Source organism: Cynocephalus volans, chromosome 8, assembly GCF_027409185.1.
Source record: "Cynocephalus volans isolate mCynVol1 chromosome 8, mCynVol1.pri, whole genome shotgun sequence".
NCBI classification, from domain to species: domain Eukaryota; kingdom Metazoa; phylum Chordata; class Mammalia; order Dermoptera; family Cynocephalidae; genus Cynocephalus; species Cynocephalus volans.
The window spans coordinates 22,233,498-22,254,583 of record NC_084467.1 but is presented as its reverse complement, the minus strand read 5'-3'; the positions used below and the strand labels follow the sequence as shown (position 1 = coordinate 22,254,583).

At 48.3% G+C, this 21,086-nt stretch overlaps 1 protein-coding gene across 1 annotated transcript; it reads right to left on the bottom strand.

Annotated features, from left to right (window-relative positions):
* Window positions 1-2,877: 2,877 nt before the first annotated feature.
* Window positions 2,878-20,228, bottom strand: SESN2 (sestrin 2). Its single transcript, XM_063105005.1, has 10 exons — window positions 19,810-20,228; window positions 13,296-13,361; window positions 11,290-11,487; window positions 10,722-10,904; window positions 10,400-10,612; window positions 9,537-9,687; window positions 8,889-9,007; window positions 8,331-8,521; window positions 5,346-5,490; window positions 2,878-4,689 (listed from the first exon to the last, which is right to left on the bottom strand). The coding sequence occupies exons 1-10, from the start codon at window positions 19,897-19,899 to the stop codon at window positions 4,603-4,605; spliced, it is 1,443 nt and encodes a 480-aa protein (XP_062961075.1). The 5' UTR covers window positions 19,900-20,228; the 3' UTR covers window positions 2,878-4,602.
* Window positions 20,229-21,086: the final 858 nt, after the last annotated feature.

The window sequence follows — 21,086 nt, the reverse complement described above, 5'->3', positions numbered from 1 at the left end:
TTGCAGCTATCACCTCTAGCCTCAGGAAGAGGGAGTAAGGTGGAAAGCTATAAGACTCTGGCTCAGGGTGGTGACAGATGTGAAGAGAATCTGAAGGGTTTACGCTTGTGAGACCTCAAGGAAGTCATTTCCCCGGTCTGGTCTTTATTTGCACCATCTGTAATAAGAGAGTGTCTTAAGTAATGAGAGAATGTCAGAACCTGGTAAGCAGTTTCGGAGATGGAAATCTGCATCCAGGAGCTTTACTGGGGATCGAGATCATAGGTCAGTGAGCAGCAGACCTGGGCAGAAGTTGAGCTGCAATGCAGTTGCATCAGAGGACCCAGCTGATCCTAAGGCGGGTGCTAGATCTGGTATAATCCTTCAGAGTTGTTTCAAATGGAGGCAAAGGGGCTAGGCCTTTGTACACTCCTCTCTCATCAACCAGTCATTCGAGGCAGACTGCCTAGAGGGGGCATAACTGTGAGCTAAATTGTGCCCTTCAATCCAGAGCCGTTCCCAGACAGGGACTTAGCTGAAATCCTTCATCAGCCAACACTCCCAATGGAGTGGGGGCTGCAGGAAGGAATGAGTGCCATAGTCTGGGTAGCACATCACAGCATCCACTACAGAGGAATGTAGATGAAAAGCAGTTTTCTAATTCTGTTCCATGGAGCCCTCAGGTTCCAAGAAGGTGCTTCAGTGGTGAAAAACCACTCTTCTCGTATGTGTTGTAGTTTCTGCAAAAGTCCAACATATTTCTTTGGAAGAAAAGGCTCTGCTGCTAAATTGTAAATGCCCTCACAGCACCTCACATTTCTCCTTTGAGGCCCTGATCACAACTATAATTTAAATAATGAGTTGTATAATGATCTAATGTCTGTCTCTGCCACTTGACAGTAAATTCCAAGAGAGAAGAAATCATGCCTGTTTCCTTGACTGCTAAATCTCCAGGGCATGCTACATATAAGGTGCACAGCATCTGTTGAATGAAAGAACACCAGGGAAGCTGTTAAAGATGCAAATTTCCTAGCTCTGCCTCCAACCACTGGTCCTCTAGGAGATGCTAAGGCACAAAAAAGTTTGTGAACCATTTCTCCAATCCACCAGCCCTAGGGCTCTGGTGAATGTTTGAACCTGCTGGAGGAGACTCACCTGGCTCCTTTTTCTACTTATTCTCAACAGTCCTCAAGCCAAGCATAGCTTCAAAAGCCAAACAAACAAAATAGAGACAACAGCAACCTCTCACAAACTCCAACCTGGGTAAATAGGTCCAGGATTGCAGGCTGCAGAAGTCTAAAACAGATTCATTCAGGAAACAGTCTGGAGCTGAGTTTTCAATTCCATGTATAAATTGAATCAAACTTGACTTTTAAAATGCAAATTGTGCCGTAGGCAGTTTGGGGACAAAAGCAATGCAATACAAAGAACTCTGGAATGAGACTGAAAAGGGTTCAAATTCTACCTGTTGCATGACCTTGGGCGAATTTCTGAATACTGAATGGCTCACCAGAGCCAGCTGCAGGTACCTGAACTGTAGCAGGTGGTTTTTATGCACTCAGTCCTCACAACCTTCCTGTGACCCTAGGTATTAATTCCATTCCATAGATGAGGAAATCGAGAAGAATTGAAGTAACTTCCTCATGGTCAGACAGACATTAAATGTCAGAGCTGGAATTCAAACTCGGGTCTGTCCAACTGCTAGGTTGGTGTTCCCTAGATTCTCACATCTGTAAAATGGGAACACCATCCCTTTCTCAGTGTTGGGAAGATTGGGAGATTAAATTTGAAAACATTTTGTAACATTCACATGAAATTAATGCTATCTGGAAAACAAATAGAAACGTTTTACCCCCATTTTTATGGCTGAGGAAACATGAGCCACAGTGAAATTAATCAATCCCCCTAGGGATAACAAGTGGCTAAGTTTGGACCAGAATCCAAGTTTTGTTCTCCGAGGCTGATTCACTTTCTCTCCCACCCTCTCAAATGACTCTAGAAGAAAGAGGAAGTGTATAGGAATACCATGAAAATGAAGATACCTCAAGGCAACAGGGAACATGGAGCCAATCAGGGAGGCTCCCCGTAGGATACCCAGTTCTCATTTTATGAAGACAGTGTTTAGAGAAAGTAGGAAGCCAGCAGAGGTCTTAGATCTTAGTCATGATGTGGTTTTCCTGATAAGCTTACTAGTTCCTGGTGCCCAGAGAAGTTAAGAAACTTGACCAAGGTCATACCACTATAAGTGGCCTTGGCACAACTTGGGGGTTGCATCTAACTCCTTTTGCCTGGTTCTGCCTTCTTGATGCTGCAGAGGGAAGGGTGAGAAGCAGAATCATAATGTGGTGGGGCAGGGGACACAAAGGGATCCCCTAGGTTCTCAAACTGCCTCCCTCTGTCACAGAAGTTCGTTCAGTATGGAAAACACAGCAAGGTGAAATGCCAAGGCCTCAGGGTCAAGCAGACCCTGGTTGGAATTCTGACTCCACCACTGCCTAGCTATGTAGCCTCAGCAATGTCACTTCACCTCTGAGTCTCAATTCTGTTGCAGGATTTCTGTAGATCCAGAGAAATGGCCTCCAAGTACCCAGCCCAGGGCCAGGCTGAGTCAGAAAAATAACATGGTCATTGTTATTCCACAATGTCAGGCCAGCCACAGAGGCATGGCAGGGCTAATACCCAAGGGACAGAAGTAGACTTTCAATGCCAACAGCCTCAACCATTCAATCAATGGGCACAAGTACCTGGCAGGGCAGGGGCTATGTTAGGTCAGGCCGATGATGCAATCACAGCTCCCTGCTTGGGCTATGAGGTGGACCATGACCTTCAGGAAATAGAAAAACAGCCCATTAACAAGGAGTACAAAACAAAACCTTGGTGAACTTTTATTTCTCATCATACAGAACTGGTAACAAAGCCAAAGAATGCTGCACTTCAACACTGGATATCCCTCCCCATCCACCCAGCGGACATTTACAGTGTCATCATGTCCCCTCTAGAACCCAAAGGGCCCTTTCCCCTCCTGCCCACCTTCTTTGTGGGGAGGGCTTTCAGTTGCTTCCCCGTGCCTGCACGGGTATGAAATGTGGCACACTGGCCAGGCTCCTCTCCTGCCCCGCCCCAGACAGGAGGGTCAGAAGCAGCAGCAGCAGTGTAGCCCTTGCCTCTCTTCAGTCACCTCCAAACTGGTCAGAGAGGAGGCACATATGCTAGAAGGGCAAGGGAAGTCATAATTCACAGTTGCTTGCTAAAACAAAGTGCCTGGGATCAGTCCTTGGCTGCTTCTGCCTCTAAGCAATCCACCGAAAATCCAGGAGAGGGGACAGATGAGACACTGGGATGAGGGTGGGGGGTGGTCCTTGGAAGGCACCTAGGAGAAAATAGACTACAGAAGTGTGTGCGGGAGGAGGGGTGGGGAGTCCCCAGAGGCCTTCAAGATCTTGCAAGAAAATCGGTTTGCTGTCGGCAGGTTGGCCTGAGAATCCCAGGGGGAGGCATATCAGACATCATGGAAACTCAGACCCACACCTCAGTCTCCAGCTGTGGCAGTAAAGAGGTTGGGCTATGTAGGACATGGTCACCTTGCTAGCAGCAGGGTGACCAAATAAGAACTCTGGTGTCTCCTGCCTCTCCTACTGGGCACTGTGCCACCTAGAAAGGCTCAACTTTTTGGCAAATACCTGCAGCAGAACTTCTGGAGACAGGAGAATTGGGTGTCGGCCGCTGTGTGGCAGGCACAGCGCTGTGGAAAACAAGTCTCCCTTTTGTCCTGTCCTCCTCCTCCTCTCAGGCATTGACTGTGGATCCAGGTGTGAGGCCCTGTAGAGATCTGAACCTCATGAAGGACCAAAATAAGGAGAACTTCTAATCTTAATACTCCCTCCTCTTCAGAAGGCAAAGTGATCAAAAGAGGCTCAAACTCTCTAGAGATAATCTGCTTTTTTGATGTGCTGGCCTCCTGGGGCCTCATACCACCAGGCATGGGAGAAAAGGGTAAGATGGCAAAAGAAGTCAAAAGAACTGAACTAGGATCCAGGCAACCAGGGAACAAAGGGCCTTCAGGTTGCCCAGCAGAACAGGCCTTTGGAGAACTGGACACACAGACCAGCTGTGACCTTAACTTTCACATTGATGGGTGAATGGCAGGTGGGAGGTAATGAAATCTGGGAGGGAAGGCAAGGCTGCCTGGAGTGCCAGTCCCTGGAGGTGTGTGCCCCTCTCCCTTGGGGGCCAGCCAGGGACTTCTCAGTCCAGGAAGGTCATAGCACTGGTGGTGCTAGAGCCCAGCTTGCTGGCACATAAGACCAAGGCTGGCCCATTTTCCTTCCTGCGCCCACTGCCTCTGGGGGCAGGGGAAGGAGGAAGGGTGTGGCCCCTTGGGATCTCCTGGTCCTCTTCCAGCTTCTGGGGGCAGAGTCAGTGCAATGATCCTGTCCATTCCAGTGAGAAAAAGGAGAATGTGGCTTGGGGGCTGTACAGCACACATAAGCCCACCCCCAGGGTGGGGGGTGTGGGCGTAGGACAGAAAAGGGTCTGTGTCTGTCTCCAGACAGAGAAGTTCTTGCAGGGAGCAGGATGCCCCTGGGTCAGCTGCTCCAGGCCCAGGTCCTAGGTGGGGTGGAGTCAGGTCATATAGCGGGTGATGGCGCGGAGGGCGTAGAGCAGAGCAGCTTGCATGCGGGCCTCCAGGAGCAGCAAGTTCACGTGGACCTGGGGCACAGATAAAGTCACGCTGGCAACTGACATCACTCCTCACTATCCCCACTCCTCCCAAACTGCTCCCGTCCCTGATTACACACCTCACCACTCCCTTTCCTACAGAGATACCCTGACCTTGCTAAGGCTTGGTGCACTGACTGCCGAAGAATTTCAAGCACATTCATCTCTATCATAACTAATCTCTTTTTCCCCCAAAGCTAACAACAAGAGCTACCACTAACTGAGCACCTATTTGGAATCAGAAATTTACATACATTTCTCATTTTATCCTCTCAACAACCTAGAAATGCAGGCAGTATTTATTCCCATGATAAAGATAAAAAACTCAGGGAGGCAAAATGGCTTTCCCAAAGTCACACTGCTACTGAGTGTTAGTGTTATGATTATAACCCAGGTCTGCTAGCCTGCACTGAGGACACCGTGTGAGGCAGCCACCCATATTTCCATTCACAGGTGAGTAAATGGAATCTAAAATCACACAGTGGAGTGGCCTACTGTCCTAGGTTCAAGTGGAAGACTTGAACAATAGACCTAGGTGTTTCACCTGGCAGGACAGACTCAGTCTGAGGTCCCTCATTGGGTCCTGACCCCTTACCCCCCTCCACTAGCTGGGCTTCTCTATTACCATCCTGCTCCTCCCCTCGTACCTTCTCCGAGTGGCGGAAGTGCCTCCAGAAGAGGTTGTACATTCTTCTGGTGGTCTTCTCTGGGTAGCAGGCCACTGTCTTGATATAGACTTTGAGGTTCCGCTCCAGGAGCTGGTTCACCTCTCCATAATCATAGTCATCATATCTGGTTGGAAAAGCCCCAACAGCATTACTCATCCTCTGCTCCCATAGAGGGAGGAACAGAGAATGGCATGAAAAGTCAGAAGGCAGAAGCAACAAGAAGCCTGGTTCCTCTTAGAAAAACAGCTGATATTGTGCATCACAGGCCACCAGACTCACAGGGGACCATGGCAAGGAATGCACAGAGGAGTGTACTGTCTTGAGCATCAACTATGTACCATGTGGAAATGTACTCATGGAATCCTCAAAACTAGTGTATATTACTGTATATATAAGTACTGCATACAATATACTGTATTCATCAACCCCATTTCATAGATTAGGACACTGAGATTTAGAGAAGTAAAGTCATTTGCTCTAGGTCATGCAGCAGGGAATGGGATTCAAACAGAGCTCTGCCTGGCTCCAAGGTCATATTCATTACTCTACAGCAAAGGCCATGGAAGGTGGGGCAGGAGGTCAGTACATATTTACCCTGGAGAAGGAAGAAGCTAAGAGTAAAAAGGAGCTGGTACTCACTTTATAGAAGAGCAAACTAAGGCCAGGAGAAGGCAATTAACTTGTTCAAAGTCAAAAAGCAAGCTGGTGGTGACAAGCCTAGACAAGTCTGGAAGCCACTTTGTCACTCCCCAGTCCAGTGAGCTAGGGCAGCTAACATCATCACAGATCAGTGTGGCTGGGAAAGACTGACTGAAAATTGGACAGATTTGGTAGACAAAGATACATGAGCAAGGATCGCACTGAAGAGAGGAGAAGCCTAGACCTGAGGGTTGGGCAAGAACTAGCCCATACTACATTCTAAGATGCCTGTTCTTGGCCACACCTGGATTGGAAACCTGCCAATGACCAGCAAGAGGATGGCCAATAAGTTGCTTTTTTTGGTGGATGGCCAGTATGGGGATCTGAACCCTTGACCTTGGTGTTACTAACACCATGCTTTAACTAACTTAGCTAACTGGTCAGTCAGAGAATAGCCAATGAAGTGCAGCTCAACCCACTCAGTGAAGTCTGACTTACAGCTAGTAACACACAGAAACACAAATTTTCTAGAAGTAACATGTATCTTTTTAAAAATTGGGGGAAAATTTTTCAATGCTTCATATAAATTATTAAATGAGAAAAGCGAGGAAAAAAATCGTGCTTACTAAAATATGCTCATGCTTGAGTAAATGAATAAAATAAGTGAAATGAGTAGGCAAGAAAATGGCAACATATCTTGTTTTTCTAAAATTATACGTGCTCTGGTTATTTGCACAAAGAAAAAAGAGAAGAAGAAAATACCTGACAATAATAAGAGCAGACAATGTCATAGATGATTTTTATTTTGTTCTTTTGGTTATAAATGTTCTCTAAATTTTCTAAAAATCAGGCTGTTTGTTTCTCTTTACAACATCAAACTTTTTTTAAAAATGGAATAACCATAATTTCAACTATTCTAAAGCGACTACATAAGAAAGAAAAAAGCAATAGAAAAAAGCATTGCAGGATGTGAATGTGCTTGCACTGAAGAAGTAGAATTTTGGGAAATTGTTTTTTCCTTAATTCTCTGAATTTTCCACAATGTTATCAGAGTATGAGTTTCATTTTTTAAAAAATTTTTTTGTGGCTGGCCTGTAGGGGGATCCAAACTGGTGTTCTTAGTGTTATAAGGCTGCACCTAACCAGCTGAGCTAACCAGCCAGCCATGATTTTTTTTAATTAAAAAAAAAAATTGTTCTTGTATAACCTCTTTCTTTTTTTTTTTGGTGGCTAGCCAGTGTTCTTGTATATCCTTGACAAGTAATTTCACATCTAGGATTTATCTACAAGGACTTATACGTAAGACTAGTCAGTGCACATGGTATTTGTGACAGTGAAAAACTCCAAACAACCTAATACCCAACAATAGGGAAATGACAGGATAATTATAATACATCTGTGACAGAATGTCATGCAGTGGTTAAAAAGCATTTTAAAAAAATGTATTCATACTGATAAGAAAGGTGGTTCACACTAGTTTATTAGCTGAAAAAAGCAAGTTGCAGAATATGTTGATTATGATCCCATCAATTAAAAAGAACCTACTAAAAAAAGCAGAAAAGATTTAACAAGCAACAAGATGAAAATGTAATTCATTATATTATACTATACAGAGACAACCATTACTAAATAACATTTTAGTGTGCAGCCTTCCACACATTTTCCATGCATGCACAAGCATTTGGTAAAAAAGGAACAAAAAGATGATTCTGGTTGGTAACCACCTTTCTTTTCTCTCAGTACGTTTTGAATATTTTCCCACAGGAACATAAATAAACTTCTATTGTAATTTTTCATAGCTGCCTAATATTTCACTGAATGAATATATCATTATTTAAAGTCTCCTATGGCATTTATGTTGTTTTTACTAATTATGAGAGAAGAACTGCTAGCTGGAATGGAAATACAAACATAACTATATGTATGCAACATAACCATACATATACTTACAAACTTACAAACATAACTGTATATATATACACGCACACACACATATATAAACTACCACAGTGATCTCTGAAGGTGGCATTAAGGAGTTTCATTTACAAGGTTCAAATAATGAGCACTTCCACTACCTCTTAAAATCAGCAAAGAAATACACTTGCTTTGAAAAATGCTACAGGAAAGAAGAAAAGAAAAGAAAAATGAGGGCTGGACAGTTAGCTCAGTTGGTTAGAGCTAGTTGTTATAATACCAAGGTTAAGAGTTCAGATCCCCGTAATGTCCAGCAGCCAAAACAAAAGAAAAAGAAAAACGAAACAACTGTGAATTCAGAGTGAAGACTTGTAGTGCACACTTGCCCTGGATGAGGGGACATGTGCTTACCTGATGCCAAATACGCAGTGGATGTAGTTCCAGATGGCCCTGCGGAGCATGGAGGTGTCCACACCACTGTGCATGGCGATGGTGTTGTAGGTAAGGCTATAGGCTACTTGGAACTTCTCGTCCAGCAGCTGCCCACCCTCAGGATAGAGCCGCTGGATCAGCGAGTAGCCATGGTCTTCCCAGGTATAATCCTGAGGAACACAGGATGGGGTCGGTGAGTGGAGCCCAAGGCCAGCCAGAGGGACCCCATCCTCTGGATCTCTGGAGCACACCTTGGCTCTCCAGAATGCTTTCTCTCAACACCACAAATCTAACATGCTGCTTGCTGTGGGCCTGAGAAGCCAGGGAGGATGCATCTTGGTCATGACCTTCTCCCCATGATCAGCTTAAGGCTGAGCTTAAGGCACAGATGGGTCTCTTTAAGATCCACAGGGAGCCCACTGCCCTCATGGAATCTTGAGGGAGAGAAGGTACTCAACTCTGTAAACACTCAAACCATCTACCTATTGCTTGTTCATAAATCTGGAGCAATGGCCAAGACTAGTGGGGGAGCCCTACCTGGGCGCGGAAGGTGGGGGGCGCCTGAGCTCCTCGCCTGGTGAAGTCCTCATATCCAAAAGTGGGGTCTTCCACAAAGCACAGCATGTCTGGGTGTGGAGAGGGCTCCAGGATGTCAGCTGAGGACCATGTCAGAAAGAGATCACAGTGAGGCGAGGCATGGAGCATACAGAGCTCCACTCCTGATCAATCATCAAAAGGGGCTGGGGAAGGCAGAGTAGAAGGCCAGAGAAAGCCCCTTGCTACAGTGAGTGGAGCAGTACTTCAGCTGGAGCTGGGCCTGGAGGAGCAGGTGAACCAGGCCTGTAGACTCAGGAGGCGAGGCCCCAGTCACAATAATCTGGCAGTTATCCATGGAACTGCTCACCCTGAGCCAGGTTCTGTACTAAGATCTTTGCTTCCACTGTCCCGTTTACCCTCCACACCAATACTGAAGCCCTGAGGCAGGAAGAGACTTGTCAGTGGTCACACAGCCAGCAAAGCCAACAGGCCAGGATTCAAAACCAGGTCTGACCCTAAAGACCATGCTCAGAACCTCCTGGAAGGGAGGTGGAGGGGGTAGCTGCTTCTGGAACACAGGAGGTGCAGTACATGGAGGGTCTGCTCCCCACCAGAGAGGGCCTAAGAAGGGGCTGCCCCTGTCTGTACCTGAAGGGGTCACCAGCAGGCTCTCTGACTTCTCCAGCTCAAAGCGGCTCTCCATCTCCTCCTGGGACGCTGCCTCATGCCGCAGCAGGCTCTCCTGCAGCTGCCTCATGCGTTCCATCAGGGTCTCCACGTCGTGGGCGGCCTCAAAGCCCTGGAGGAGGGGCCTGGTGGTGACCAACTGCTCCTCCTCTCTCGGCCATTCCCACCTCCCCACATGCCAGGCCTTCCTGAATGATCATAAAGGCCTAGCGCATCCTCTGTGCCAGCCACGGTGCTGGGCAGCTCACGTGGTTTGTGCTTCCCAGAGTAAAGTTTACAAAGCTACAGAATAGACACGTCTTCTCTGAGCATCAACTTTCCTCACAGGTAAGAAGTTAAGGTATCTGTATTTTCATATTAAAACAAACAAGACCACAGAATGAAGGAAGAGGCAAACTTTGTATTATTATTATTATTATTATTATTATTTTTTTTTTGGTCTTTTTCATGACCGCCACTCAGCCAGTGAGCGCACCGGCCATTCCTATATAGGATCCGAACCCGTGGCCGGAGCGTCGCCGCACTCTCAGCGCCACGGGTTCGGCCCACAAACTTTGTATTATTAAGGCACTAAAAATGAGCAGACTTTGAGCCTATGGTGCTACACTCTGAAAAGCCAGTCACGTGGTATTTCCTTTAATCCTCACCACCCACTGTGTGTAGGGGTCTTTATCCCCCTTTCACAAATGAAGAAACCAAGCTTCAAGTCAAGTAACTTTTCTATGGCTCCTCAAAGTGAGGAGATAGGGAAGTAGCAGCTTCCACCCAAGGACCAGAGGCTATGCCAGCCTCTTCCTCCACCAAGACCCAGGCCCGTGACTTACCCCGGAGTTGTTCAGTGGGTCCCTGCTGGGGGGGCTGCTTTGCTCACTGGGAGGCGAAGGTGCCTGGGGGGCAGGGCTGCCTTCCACGTCCCCTTCAGGGAGGATGCCACAGCCAAACACGAAGGAGGCCAGTGAGTGGCAGTGGGTGAGCAGGACCAGGGCCTGGATGAGTTCAGCCAGGGACCAGCTATGTTCGCCTGTCTTCAGCAAGGCCTGGATGGAGAGAGGGCCAGACCTGCTCAGTGCCTGCCCCTGGGCTGCCCACCATATCCCACCAGGCCCCTGTGCTCCCTCGGTAACCCGCCACTCCGTCCCACTGCACCTGGATGTGCTCCTTGGTGATGAGCCATGGCCGATGTGCCAGCAACTTGTTGATCTCGCTGAGTTTGCGCAGCTTCTCAGGGGCTCGGTGGAGGCCCAGCAGCCACTCAGGGTCACCGCCAGACTGCAGAAACTCAGCCATGTGGGAGCCCACCAGGTAAGAACACTGGTGGCGGGCAGCAGCCTGTAGAGGTAGTAGACAGAGCCTGGGTCCCCCTCCTTCATCATACCACACTTGGGGTGGGTACCCCATGGAGAAAGATATCATATAGCCCACTGTTGCCTAAGAGGCAGGAAACCTAGGTTTTAACCCCAGCTCAGACACCAGCTGGCAGGACACCTGACCCCTTTGTGCCTCGGTTTTCCAATCTGTGAAGTAGGCACTAAAGATGCCTCTCTTCAAAACCTAAAATTCTATGATGGTCAGATAAAGCCAGGGCTTTCCTCTGCTCTATGTTGCCTTTTCTCCTCATCTGTGAAATCAGTACAGGACACCCCTGGCAAAGGGATCCAAGGACAGAAGCCCCCATGTGGCCACCCCTACAAGTGTCAGACCCAGACAGGCTTACCATGATGGCAATGTAGTGGCGCCAGGAGCTGGCCAGGGCCCCATCCGTGTGTAGCAGGAGGTAGTGTAGGCGCCAAAAGCTGCTAAGGTAGTCAGGGTGCAGGCCCATCACCACTGCCAGATTGTCCACCCGCCCTGAGGACATCAGTGCCTCCAGCCCCAGGTGCTGCTCAAGGCTCTCAGCCCCCTCCTGAAGAATCTGCCAAGCAAAGGGGAGGAGAGCATGGTTTCCCTCCTGCCCACCCCGCCAAAGAGACCAACATATTCTTTGTGGTGGGTTTATAATGGTAAGAAACTGAAAACAACCACCATGTCCAAAAAAAGGGCAATAGGAAGGAAAAGATATTTCAATAAGTGATTAAACAAACCCTTATTAGGCACCTTATATAATAGCCAATACTTCCATAATGCTTACCATGTGCTAGCACTGCTTAAACACTTTATATGGATTAACTCATTTAATCCTCACAACTATGAAATTGGAATTCTATTTTCTCTACTTTTAGATAGGAAAACTCAGGCACAGAGATTAAAGTACAATTTCTCCTGCCTTCATGGAGCTTCTAGCACTGCGAATGCATACAACCATGGGGTTTGGGGGGTTGAGTGCCAAATAGCTCATATTTCCTGAGCGCTTTATGCCAGGTCTGAGTTTGGCGCTTTCCCTGCATTATCTCATTGAATCTTCTCAATAATCCTGTGAGGTGAATACTATTATTTTTCCTTATTGACAGAGGAAGAAACCAGAAAGGTGTTGCTCCTTGCTCAAGGCCACAGGTCTGGTAAATTACAGAACCAGGCTTCAAATCTAGATGAACTCTAAAACCCATTTTTTTTTTATTATAAAAGAGTGGTTATTTATAAATGAAAAAATAAAATACTAGAGCACTACTTGAGCTTAAAAGTCTGGGCTACAGACACAAATAATCAGCAGGTCATTGTTCACCTTACATTTACAAAGGGCGGGGGGAAGGGAGAATTTAGACTTCTGTTAAAAACTCTTTTTTTTGCCGCCTGGCTGGTAAGGGGATCAAAACCCTTGACCTTGGTGTTATAAGACTGTGCTCTCACCAGCTGAGCTAACTGGCCAGCCCATATTAATAACTCTTTAACTACTTGGCCTACACATTTAGAAGAGCTAAGAGGACAGGAAACAAAAAATTAATCCTTGCTTACTAAAGGCCACAGAAAAATGAGAAAACTATTTAAAAAATTTTCTGTGCATGTGTTTTGAAGGTATTCCCACCATCCACAAACTAGAATGTAAGCTCCATGATGGCAAGAATTTTTGTCTGTCTTGTTCACTGCTGTATGCCTAGCACCCAGAACAATGCTTGCCCCAGATTAATCATTCAGTAGATATCTATTAAATAAACGAATGAACTGACTCAGTAGACGAGAGATGTTGTTATTAAGTGAAAAAAAAAAAAAAAAAAACCAATCTTAGTTCTGCACTAGAAATAAGTAATAAGTATCTGAGGGCCGGCTCACTTGGGAGAGCCTGGTGCTGACAACACCAAGTCAAGGGTTAAGATCCCCTTACCTGTCATCTTAAAAAAAAAAAAAAAGTAATAAGTATCTGTATGAAAAAAGTTCCAAATGGTTAGTAGTGATGATCTCTTCAAGAGTGGGATTACAGGAGACCAGAGCTTTGTGAAACACTGAAAATTTTAAAATAATGAATATACTTTTGAAGCAGAAGAAAATCTTGTAATATATATGCACAGTCAAGAGTGAGAAGATAAACACAGATAACCAGGCACTGATCTGGGAATCAAAAGTTTGGTCATTACCTGCCTGTTATTATCACTTTAATCTCTTTGAGCCTGTTTCCTCCCAGTAAAATAGGGTGATAGTGCTTGTTTCACAGTGCTGTTTTGTGAATTAAATGAATCAGAAACGGGAAGGGGTAGTTTCAAAGTTGCAATTTAAGGAACAGGAAAAGAATCCCGTCCACCAATGCCCCACATGCTCTTTCTTTCCAGGGGCCAAAGATTCCAAGCTTACCTGCTCCACTGGGATGAAGGCACTGGGCCCTCGAGGGCCTCTCCGAGCCCTGCTCTCCCTCTGCTCCTGGATGGAAACACACTGAAGGTTAGTAGTAGAAGGAAGGATAAAGAGGATTGTTATCTCTCCAGCTCCTCCTCCAACCCCAAAGGCTATGCTGAGCTTTTAAAACCACCTTTCTGGCACACGTTGCATGGAGGAGCTAGGAGATAGGAGAGATACAACTGGTTTGGCTGGTGGTGAAAGGGTAAGCAAGAGAAAGGGCTCACCCCAGGCTGAATTCTTCAGGAATTGGGCAAGAACCTGGGAGCCCAAGCATTGCTGGGTGGGAGGGGCCCAGAGAAGGGAAATATACAGCTACCATGTTGTACATCTCCAGGAAGCCACCTTTTTAAGCAGCCCAGAGAACCCACACAAGACCACTCCCCCTCCATCGTTTGTATCCCAAAGCCAGGTAACCAAGTACTCCAGATGTTATGAAGCAGCTTCAATCTCTCTTCAGTTATCCCTCCCATCCACCACTGCCTGAAAGTCTACCACCATCTCTTTTTTTTTTAAAGATGACTGGTAAGGGGATCTTAACCCTTGACTTGGTGTTGTCAGCACCACGCTCACCCAGTGAGCCAACCAGCCATCCCTATGTAGGATCCGAACCCGTGGCCTTGGTGTTATGAGCACCACACTCTCCCGAGTGAGCCACGGGCTGGCCCCCCACCATCTCTTGTTTGAACTACCACTAGCACCGCACCAGTTGTCTCCATGCCTCCAAAGCCCTGCCCTTTCCTATCCATCCTCTACCCAGCAGATTAATTTTCTGAAGTGTAAATCTGATCGACTGGCTTAAAACTCTACCTCCCCCTCCCATGGCCTTCCAGATATATTAGTTTCCCAGGCCCAATGCCCTCCCACTGATCATCTTTTTAGTCCTTTAGGGAATAAGAACCTTTTTCTGATCCTTATCTGTGACCTCACAATTCCCAGTGCTTTTGCTTCTAAAAACGCTGTCTTCTAATTGTCTATTTTAAGTCTCCCTACTACCAGGTCACATTTTGTGGAGAGCAATGCCAGGTCATTTATATTAGTCTGTGAATGAAAATAAAGAAAGTAGAGAGGTATGGAGGGAACCTCAGCAGGGTGTATGGGGCTGATGGTAGCAGCTATTCTGACATGTATATATTTGAGCCTCTTTAGAAACCACTAGAATCATGTACTCACTAAATCTGCTTCTCCTAGTCCTAGAGGTGGGATTTAGGGAGGAGGTTTTATTTATTCATTTATTTTGTTAATTAGAGGCAGGGAGCTCTTAGCACTGGCCTTGAAAACAGTTTACCCAAATCAGGGTCATGCCCTCACTGGACAGGGACACCCCCGCCCCCAATTCGAACCTCCCCGTGAAGATCCAGACTTAGCACCAGCCCTCAGGCATCCAGGGACTAAAAACTATAATCGAACCTTCCTTCTTAGGTGGCCAAAAGCCCACCTAGGGAGGCAGAGCTCTGGGGCTCTGGAAGACTACAAAGGAAGGAACTATGGAACTTGGAAGTCCTGGGTGTGGGTGAAAATTCTGCCACTAACTTGCTGTGTGGCTCTGGAAAAGTTACCTACACTCTCTGGGCCTTAATCCTGGACAAAGGAGGAGGTTGGGCTGACTGCTCAGGCCCCTTTCAGCCCACATTCTGGGAGCTACCAGGCCAGGCGGATCCAAGTCCAGCATAGTAACCACCACAGTCCCAAAGCACTCCCTTTTCAGCTTCCCTCCTCCCTCACCAGAGAAAAAGCTCAACAGCTCTGTCTGAGAGATAAGGATTGCTGACTCTACAAATTGGGCCTCCCCTCGGGGGACCTGAGGACAGATAGAAAACCACAGCGGGTGGGGCAGGGCAGAACCAGGATGGGGGAAGGGAAGGCCCACCAGAGGTGCTGGGGAGGGATAAGGAACAGCCTTGGGAATCCCATCTCATTACAAAACCTGACCCAGGAGCTGTCAAAGGAAGGAGGTGATACCTGTGGGTCTTTAAGTGATGGCTCTGGATCCATCAGCATTTTCCAGCAACAATGATAATAACAGTGTAGAGTGCAGTTGAAAGATAGAGGCACTTAATACAAACTACATGGGCTGAAATGACAGCTTGGCCTCCTACTATCTGTTAGCTTATGAGCCTCAGTTTCCTCACCAAATAATGCAGATAATAGTACCTACTTTCACTGGGTAGCCATGAGTTATTTCAAAGAAGGGCTTCTCAACCCAAGCAGTACAGAAGAGTCCCTTTGAGAAGCTTTTAAAAAAATACCAATGCCAAGGTCCCACCTCCAGCAATGCTAATTTAATTGGTCTGGGTGGAGCCCCAGTATAACGTACAGCCAGGGTGAAGATCATTGTTCGCACCATTTACTCAGCACTTTCTCAAGTACAAAGCACTATGCTAAGTGCTTTCCAGGTGGAACCAGACTCAATTTGTTCTAATATTTTTGATGACCGTATTGTAGGCAGCAAGAATACAGCAGTGAAAAGACAATCTCAGCCTTCATATAATTTAGGATCCAATGGAGAAAGACAAACAAATGATGAATAGGATTTCAAATCATAGAATCTATAAAGTGAATGAAATAGAGCAATGAATGTATGATGGGTTGGGAGAATGTGCAATATTTTAGTGTGTGTAGACAGGAAAAGCCACTGAGGAGGTGACCTTTGAGCTGATATCTAAATGATGAGAAGGGCCTGTAAAGATCTAGACCAGCATTTCTGCCAGAGGGAGTGGACAAGTGTAAAGCCCCGAGGGCAAGACCAATACCTCGAATGCCTCCCTGACCTTGACACCTGGGGAAAAAGGCAGGGCAGGGTCCCACTGCCATGAGATCACACCTCCAAATCAGCCCTCCCCCCATTTCCTGATGGAGAGAGTTAATAATAATAATAATAATAAAAGTAACAACACTTGTTGCCATTGGCTCAGCATTGACTCCATATGTACTACCTAGACTTTAAGGTAGAAGCTACTACTGGGGACACTATTTTACAGATGAGGAATAAGGCTCAGAGAGGTAAAGTCACCTCTGGTCACTCAGCCAGGAAGGAGGTAGGAAGGAGAGCTGGGAAACAAACCAGGTTCCTGAAAGTGCAGAAACTGTTCCCCCTTCTCTAAACTTCTCAAGGTCTCAGTAATCTCAAGGCCTGTTTATCTGTGGTTCACCAGAAGTGAGGAGCTCCTTTTCTCTGCTTAGAGTACCTGGATCCACTACCCCCAATCACAGAACCTGTCACACTGTTTCTCACCTTGAATGCAGAGAGTGGATCTAGTTCTGTTGTTACCCCAGTGTCTAACACAACACAGCCCAACAGAACTTTCTGTGATGATGGAATGTTTCAGATCTGCACTGTCCAATAAATATGGTAGTTCCTAGTCACTGTGGCTGAGCATTTGAAATGTGATGTGCAACAAAAAAACCTGAATTTTTTCATCTTACATAATTTTAAGTTATCTAAATTTAAATAGCCACATTTGGTTAGGGGCTACTGTATTAGACTGCATAGGTTTGGCACACCTGATAAAGGCATGATTCCACCCCCACTTAGATGAAGAAAGCGAAACCCAGAAGGGGCAGATCACCTGCTCAAGGTAACACAGCTAGTGTGGGCAGAGGGAGAACCAGTGGAGGCTGTTCCAGCTGAAAGGATCACATGGAGCAGCAGAAGCACCGAAGTCAGACAGCCCTCTTGGTGGCCACTCAATAGAGAGGTCTCCAGGCAAGTTGTAAAAAGATAATTGCCTTAGATCTCAGTGCCTGGCTCATTAAACGTTTAACTTCTATATTGGCTCAGGTACTTGCAAGCAGGTTCCATCTAATTTTCATCAGTTTAGGGGTGGGGGTGGGGTCCTCTATTTTGCACATAAGGAAAGATTAAGGATTCACAGGTTAAGTACCAGGTGACAAGTGGCCAATCAGATTTGAGCCCAGTTCAGTCTGGCTTCCAAGGGTTCTGTCTACCACCCTTACTACCTGCACTGGCCTCTCGGAGAAGCACCAGCCGTTACTTTTAGTATCCTATCTAGAGCCTATGAGCCCTGGGATTCAACTACAGATACCTGCTAAGTCACTCTGCCAGCAGGAAAGAAGGATAAACTCCCCCCCTTCCCAGTCAGCTGAACTCAGATATTTGCCTGGGTTTACACCTGAGAGGAGGATACAGCACAAGCAGCCCCTGCCTTCCAGCCTTGGGGGGAAGAGGGAGGGGTGTGAGTGGTGCCGTGCAATTGTATGCTCATCATGATACACCTGATCTCGCCAGATTCCTCACAACCACGTGGAGGGAAAGAGGAAAATACTTATTATCTTTTTTTTTTTTTGTTATCCCTTCTTTATAGACAGGCCACTGAGGATCAGAAAGGTCCTCTCTCAGACAGGCACAACTCAGATCTGATTTCCAAGCCTGAATAGTTCAAAAGGGTCAGCTAAGCCAACAAGGGGCAAATAGGAGCACTTATTAGGTGCAAAGAACAGTGCTGGGGACGAGACCTGCAGGGTGCCTGTAGTCCAGCAAGGGAGATAAACAAGAAGCACCTAATTACATGACTGTTTCACATAATTGGGACAAAAGCTCCTACAATGGAGAAGGGGGACAGGCAGAGGGTATGCAAGGGGACTTATGTGGTGGAGGAGGAAAGGCTTCCCTGAGGAAGTGATGTTTGAGGAAGTTATGCTATACTACCTGTAGTAGACTGCTGCCCTCAGGACTTTCTGGACATATACACATCTGAAGGCCTTGACCCCCTGGAAGGAGGTTTGGGGTACTGAGGGGGCTGCACATCTGGGTCTTTTTCTTCAGCCTTGGGCACCAGGTTCTGTAAAGCACACACATTCCCAAGGTCCTTTTTTTCTTGACCAGGCACTGTCCCAGAATGGAATGTACTGACTCTCACCTCAGGCAGGAGGCAACAGGCTCAGGCACCCCCTTGTGAGACCTCTGGGGAAAAGGAAATGTGTGCTCTGGCCACATCCTGACAATAGCTAGCATGTCTGATGCAGTTGCTATGTTCCAGGCACTGTCCTTCTTGGCAGTTGCTTGTACTCTGACTTAGTCCTCCCAAACTATCAACCCCCCATGGGAAAACAGTGCAGATCACAGAAGTGGTCACTTGGCTAAGGTCACACACATGTGAGAGGGAGGGCTTGGACATGAACCCACCAATCACTGGCTCTAGTGCCCAGGTGCTCTCAATATTATTTCCATTTTTCACAAAGAAACAGACTCAGAATAAAGTGACTTGGTCAAAGTCACATAGCTCACAAGTGAGGGTTTTTTCTCCACATGCGGATCCTAAGTCATGGCTGAGAAGGGTAAACAAACTGAAAGAAAACCCAGGCCACAAACCACCCACCTGGAGTCTGGACCCCCAGAAATCATTTAGCTCAAAGAAGAGCAGAGATTTTCCCTGGGTCACACAGCTTAGGACAAGCACTCCACCAACTCCCAGCCCCCGGAAATACAACTCCACCGTGCTCGAGGCCTGGAAACTAAAGAAGTAAAACTCCCTGTAGTGCCAAGCACTCTCGGAAATTCTAGAGACATCCAGGCCAAAGAATAAGGTTCGCGGTGGGGTTAGTGGAGGAAACCTCTCCCCAAGCGCCTGCCGGGCCTCAGTTTCCTCATCCTGTAAAATGGGGCTGTAGTATAGCTTGCATTTTGCTTGAGGACTCAGAGAAAAGGCAAACTCCTGAGTCTGGCATCTAGTAGGGCCTTAATAAATGATAAGATGTCCATTATCGCTGCTGGTGGTAGTGGTGGTGGGGACAAATTGTTAGATTAGAACCAGTCTTATGCCTCGCCTCCTTGCAAAGTCCCTCCGGGATCTGCCGGGAGCGGGGCGGGGGAGAAGTCCCTGAGAAACAAACTTCTGGGACCTCAGACCACTCAGCCGAGCAGAGACTAATCGGTGTTGGCTTCGGGAGCCCTGGCCAGAGCTGCTCCCTTCTTTCCTTGGCCGCCGCCGCCGCCGACCGGGCAGGGCAACCGCGCCCCCCACCCCTCACCCCCACTCAGGAGTGCGGGGTCGGGGTCAATCTTCGCTGGCCAGCCCGGGTCCCCATTCTCCGCTCTGGGAGACGAGCGGAGACGCATCCTAGAAAGAGTTCTCTGCCCGCCAGCCCCCGCTAGGAGGACGGGAATCTGCGGAAAGGGGCGGGGAGGAGGAGTGGTCGGGCCGCTCCGGCCGGGATTTGCCTGGACTTGAAAACGCTCTCGACAAGAGCCCAAGCCCGGGAGAGCCTCGAGAAGGCTTCCCTCCCATTGGCCAGGAGTCCGAGGGAGCCACGGAGGGCTCCACAGCCCCGAGCGGAGGGGGAGGGGTGGACGGGCCGAGGCTGCCAGTTGATGCAACCCCAGTCCTAGGTTACGCGCTGCACTCCCCCTCCCCAAGCCCGGGGGGCGCACAGACTTGGCTCAGGACAGGCTGAGGCTCGGACGCGGCTCGGGGGTTCACGAGAAGAGTGGCGTCGCTCGGCCGCTGCTTACCTCTCCGGCCCCCGGGCCGCCGACGCCGCCCCGGGCGAACCGCAGGTAGCCCTTCAGCTCCGGGCGGCACTCGGAGTCTGCAACGATCATGGTGCGCGCCGGGACCCAGCCGCGGCTCGCCGACGACCCGTGCACCCGGGGGTGGGGGGGTTCGGAGGACGCACGCAGGAATCCGCGGCTGGGGGCTGCTGGGGAGGTTCTAAAACACCGGGGTGACTCTCGGGGTTCCAGAACGCTGCGAAGCCAGCGAACAGCCGCTGCTGCGCTGGACTCTTCCCCGAGTCTGGCTTCTGGATCGGCGAATGGCCTCGGGGGCCTGGGATTGGCCGCGGCGCAGGGCTTTCACGGTCCGGAGTGCCTCGGAAGTCCGCAGTGGCCAGGGCTGCTCGCGGACCCAGCGCCCCTCAGCATCCCCGCCGCGGAACTGCCAGCGCTCGCCCGGCTCTGACACCAGCAGCGCGGCTCAACCCGCTGCGGTCCCCGGGGGAGGGCGGGGACACGAAAGCCCCGCGGAGCAGCCAATCAGATGCCTGTTTCCCGGGGAGGCGGGGGCGACCCCTCCCTCTAGAGCCAACTGCTCCGCCAATCGGCACCAGGAAGGGCCCGAGCATTCTGGGAGCTGTAGTCGGGCTCGGACGAATGCTGCAAACTTTTGCAAGAGGGATTTAGTCAGATCGCTGGCAATACCAGAGAGTGACAGCCCGGGGAGTCATAAGGACTGTGTGATGAAACTGGACTTCACCGGGCTGGGCCAGAGAGCCGGGTGTGAAATCCCTCCCTAGTGAGTTCTTCAGCTTTTCAGTTCCTGGAAGGACTGGTTAGGGTTAGGAGAGGTTTGGCCCCATCGTATCCACTGATGCTAATTACAGAGCTGACCGCCAGATCTCTGGAGGTCGGTGGACACAAACCTGATCCCCCTGGCCTTGGTGAGGCCTCCACCTCCATAAATGCCAGACACAGGAACTCCATCTTAATTGTGGAATCTCTGGAAAAGCCTTCGTTCATTGAAATGTCATTGGCAATTTCATATCTAACCTCAATTCCTATCGCTGCCACTTCCCCCCTTTTACTCCCTTGAGGCCTCCAGTTCTGTCTTCCACCCTCCTCGAAACTTTGTAACAAGGCGTTCTGCTGGGTCTATTCTCACCTCTCCCTCTGGCCACTCCTTCTCTGACTCCTCTTTCTCCTCACACTCCCTAAAACTTGGGTGCTCCCCTAGTTTCTGTTTTTATCCTTATCTCCAGACACACTCTCCCTGATCTCATCCACTTCCTGGC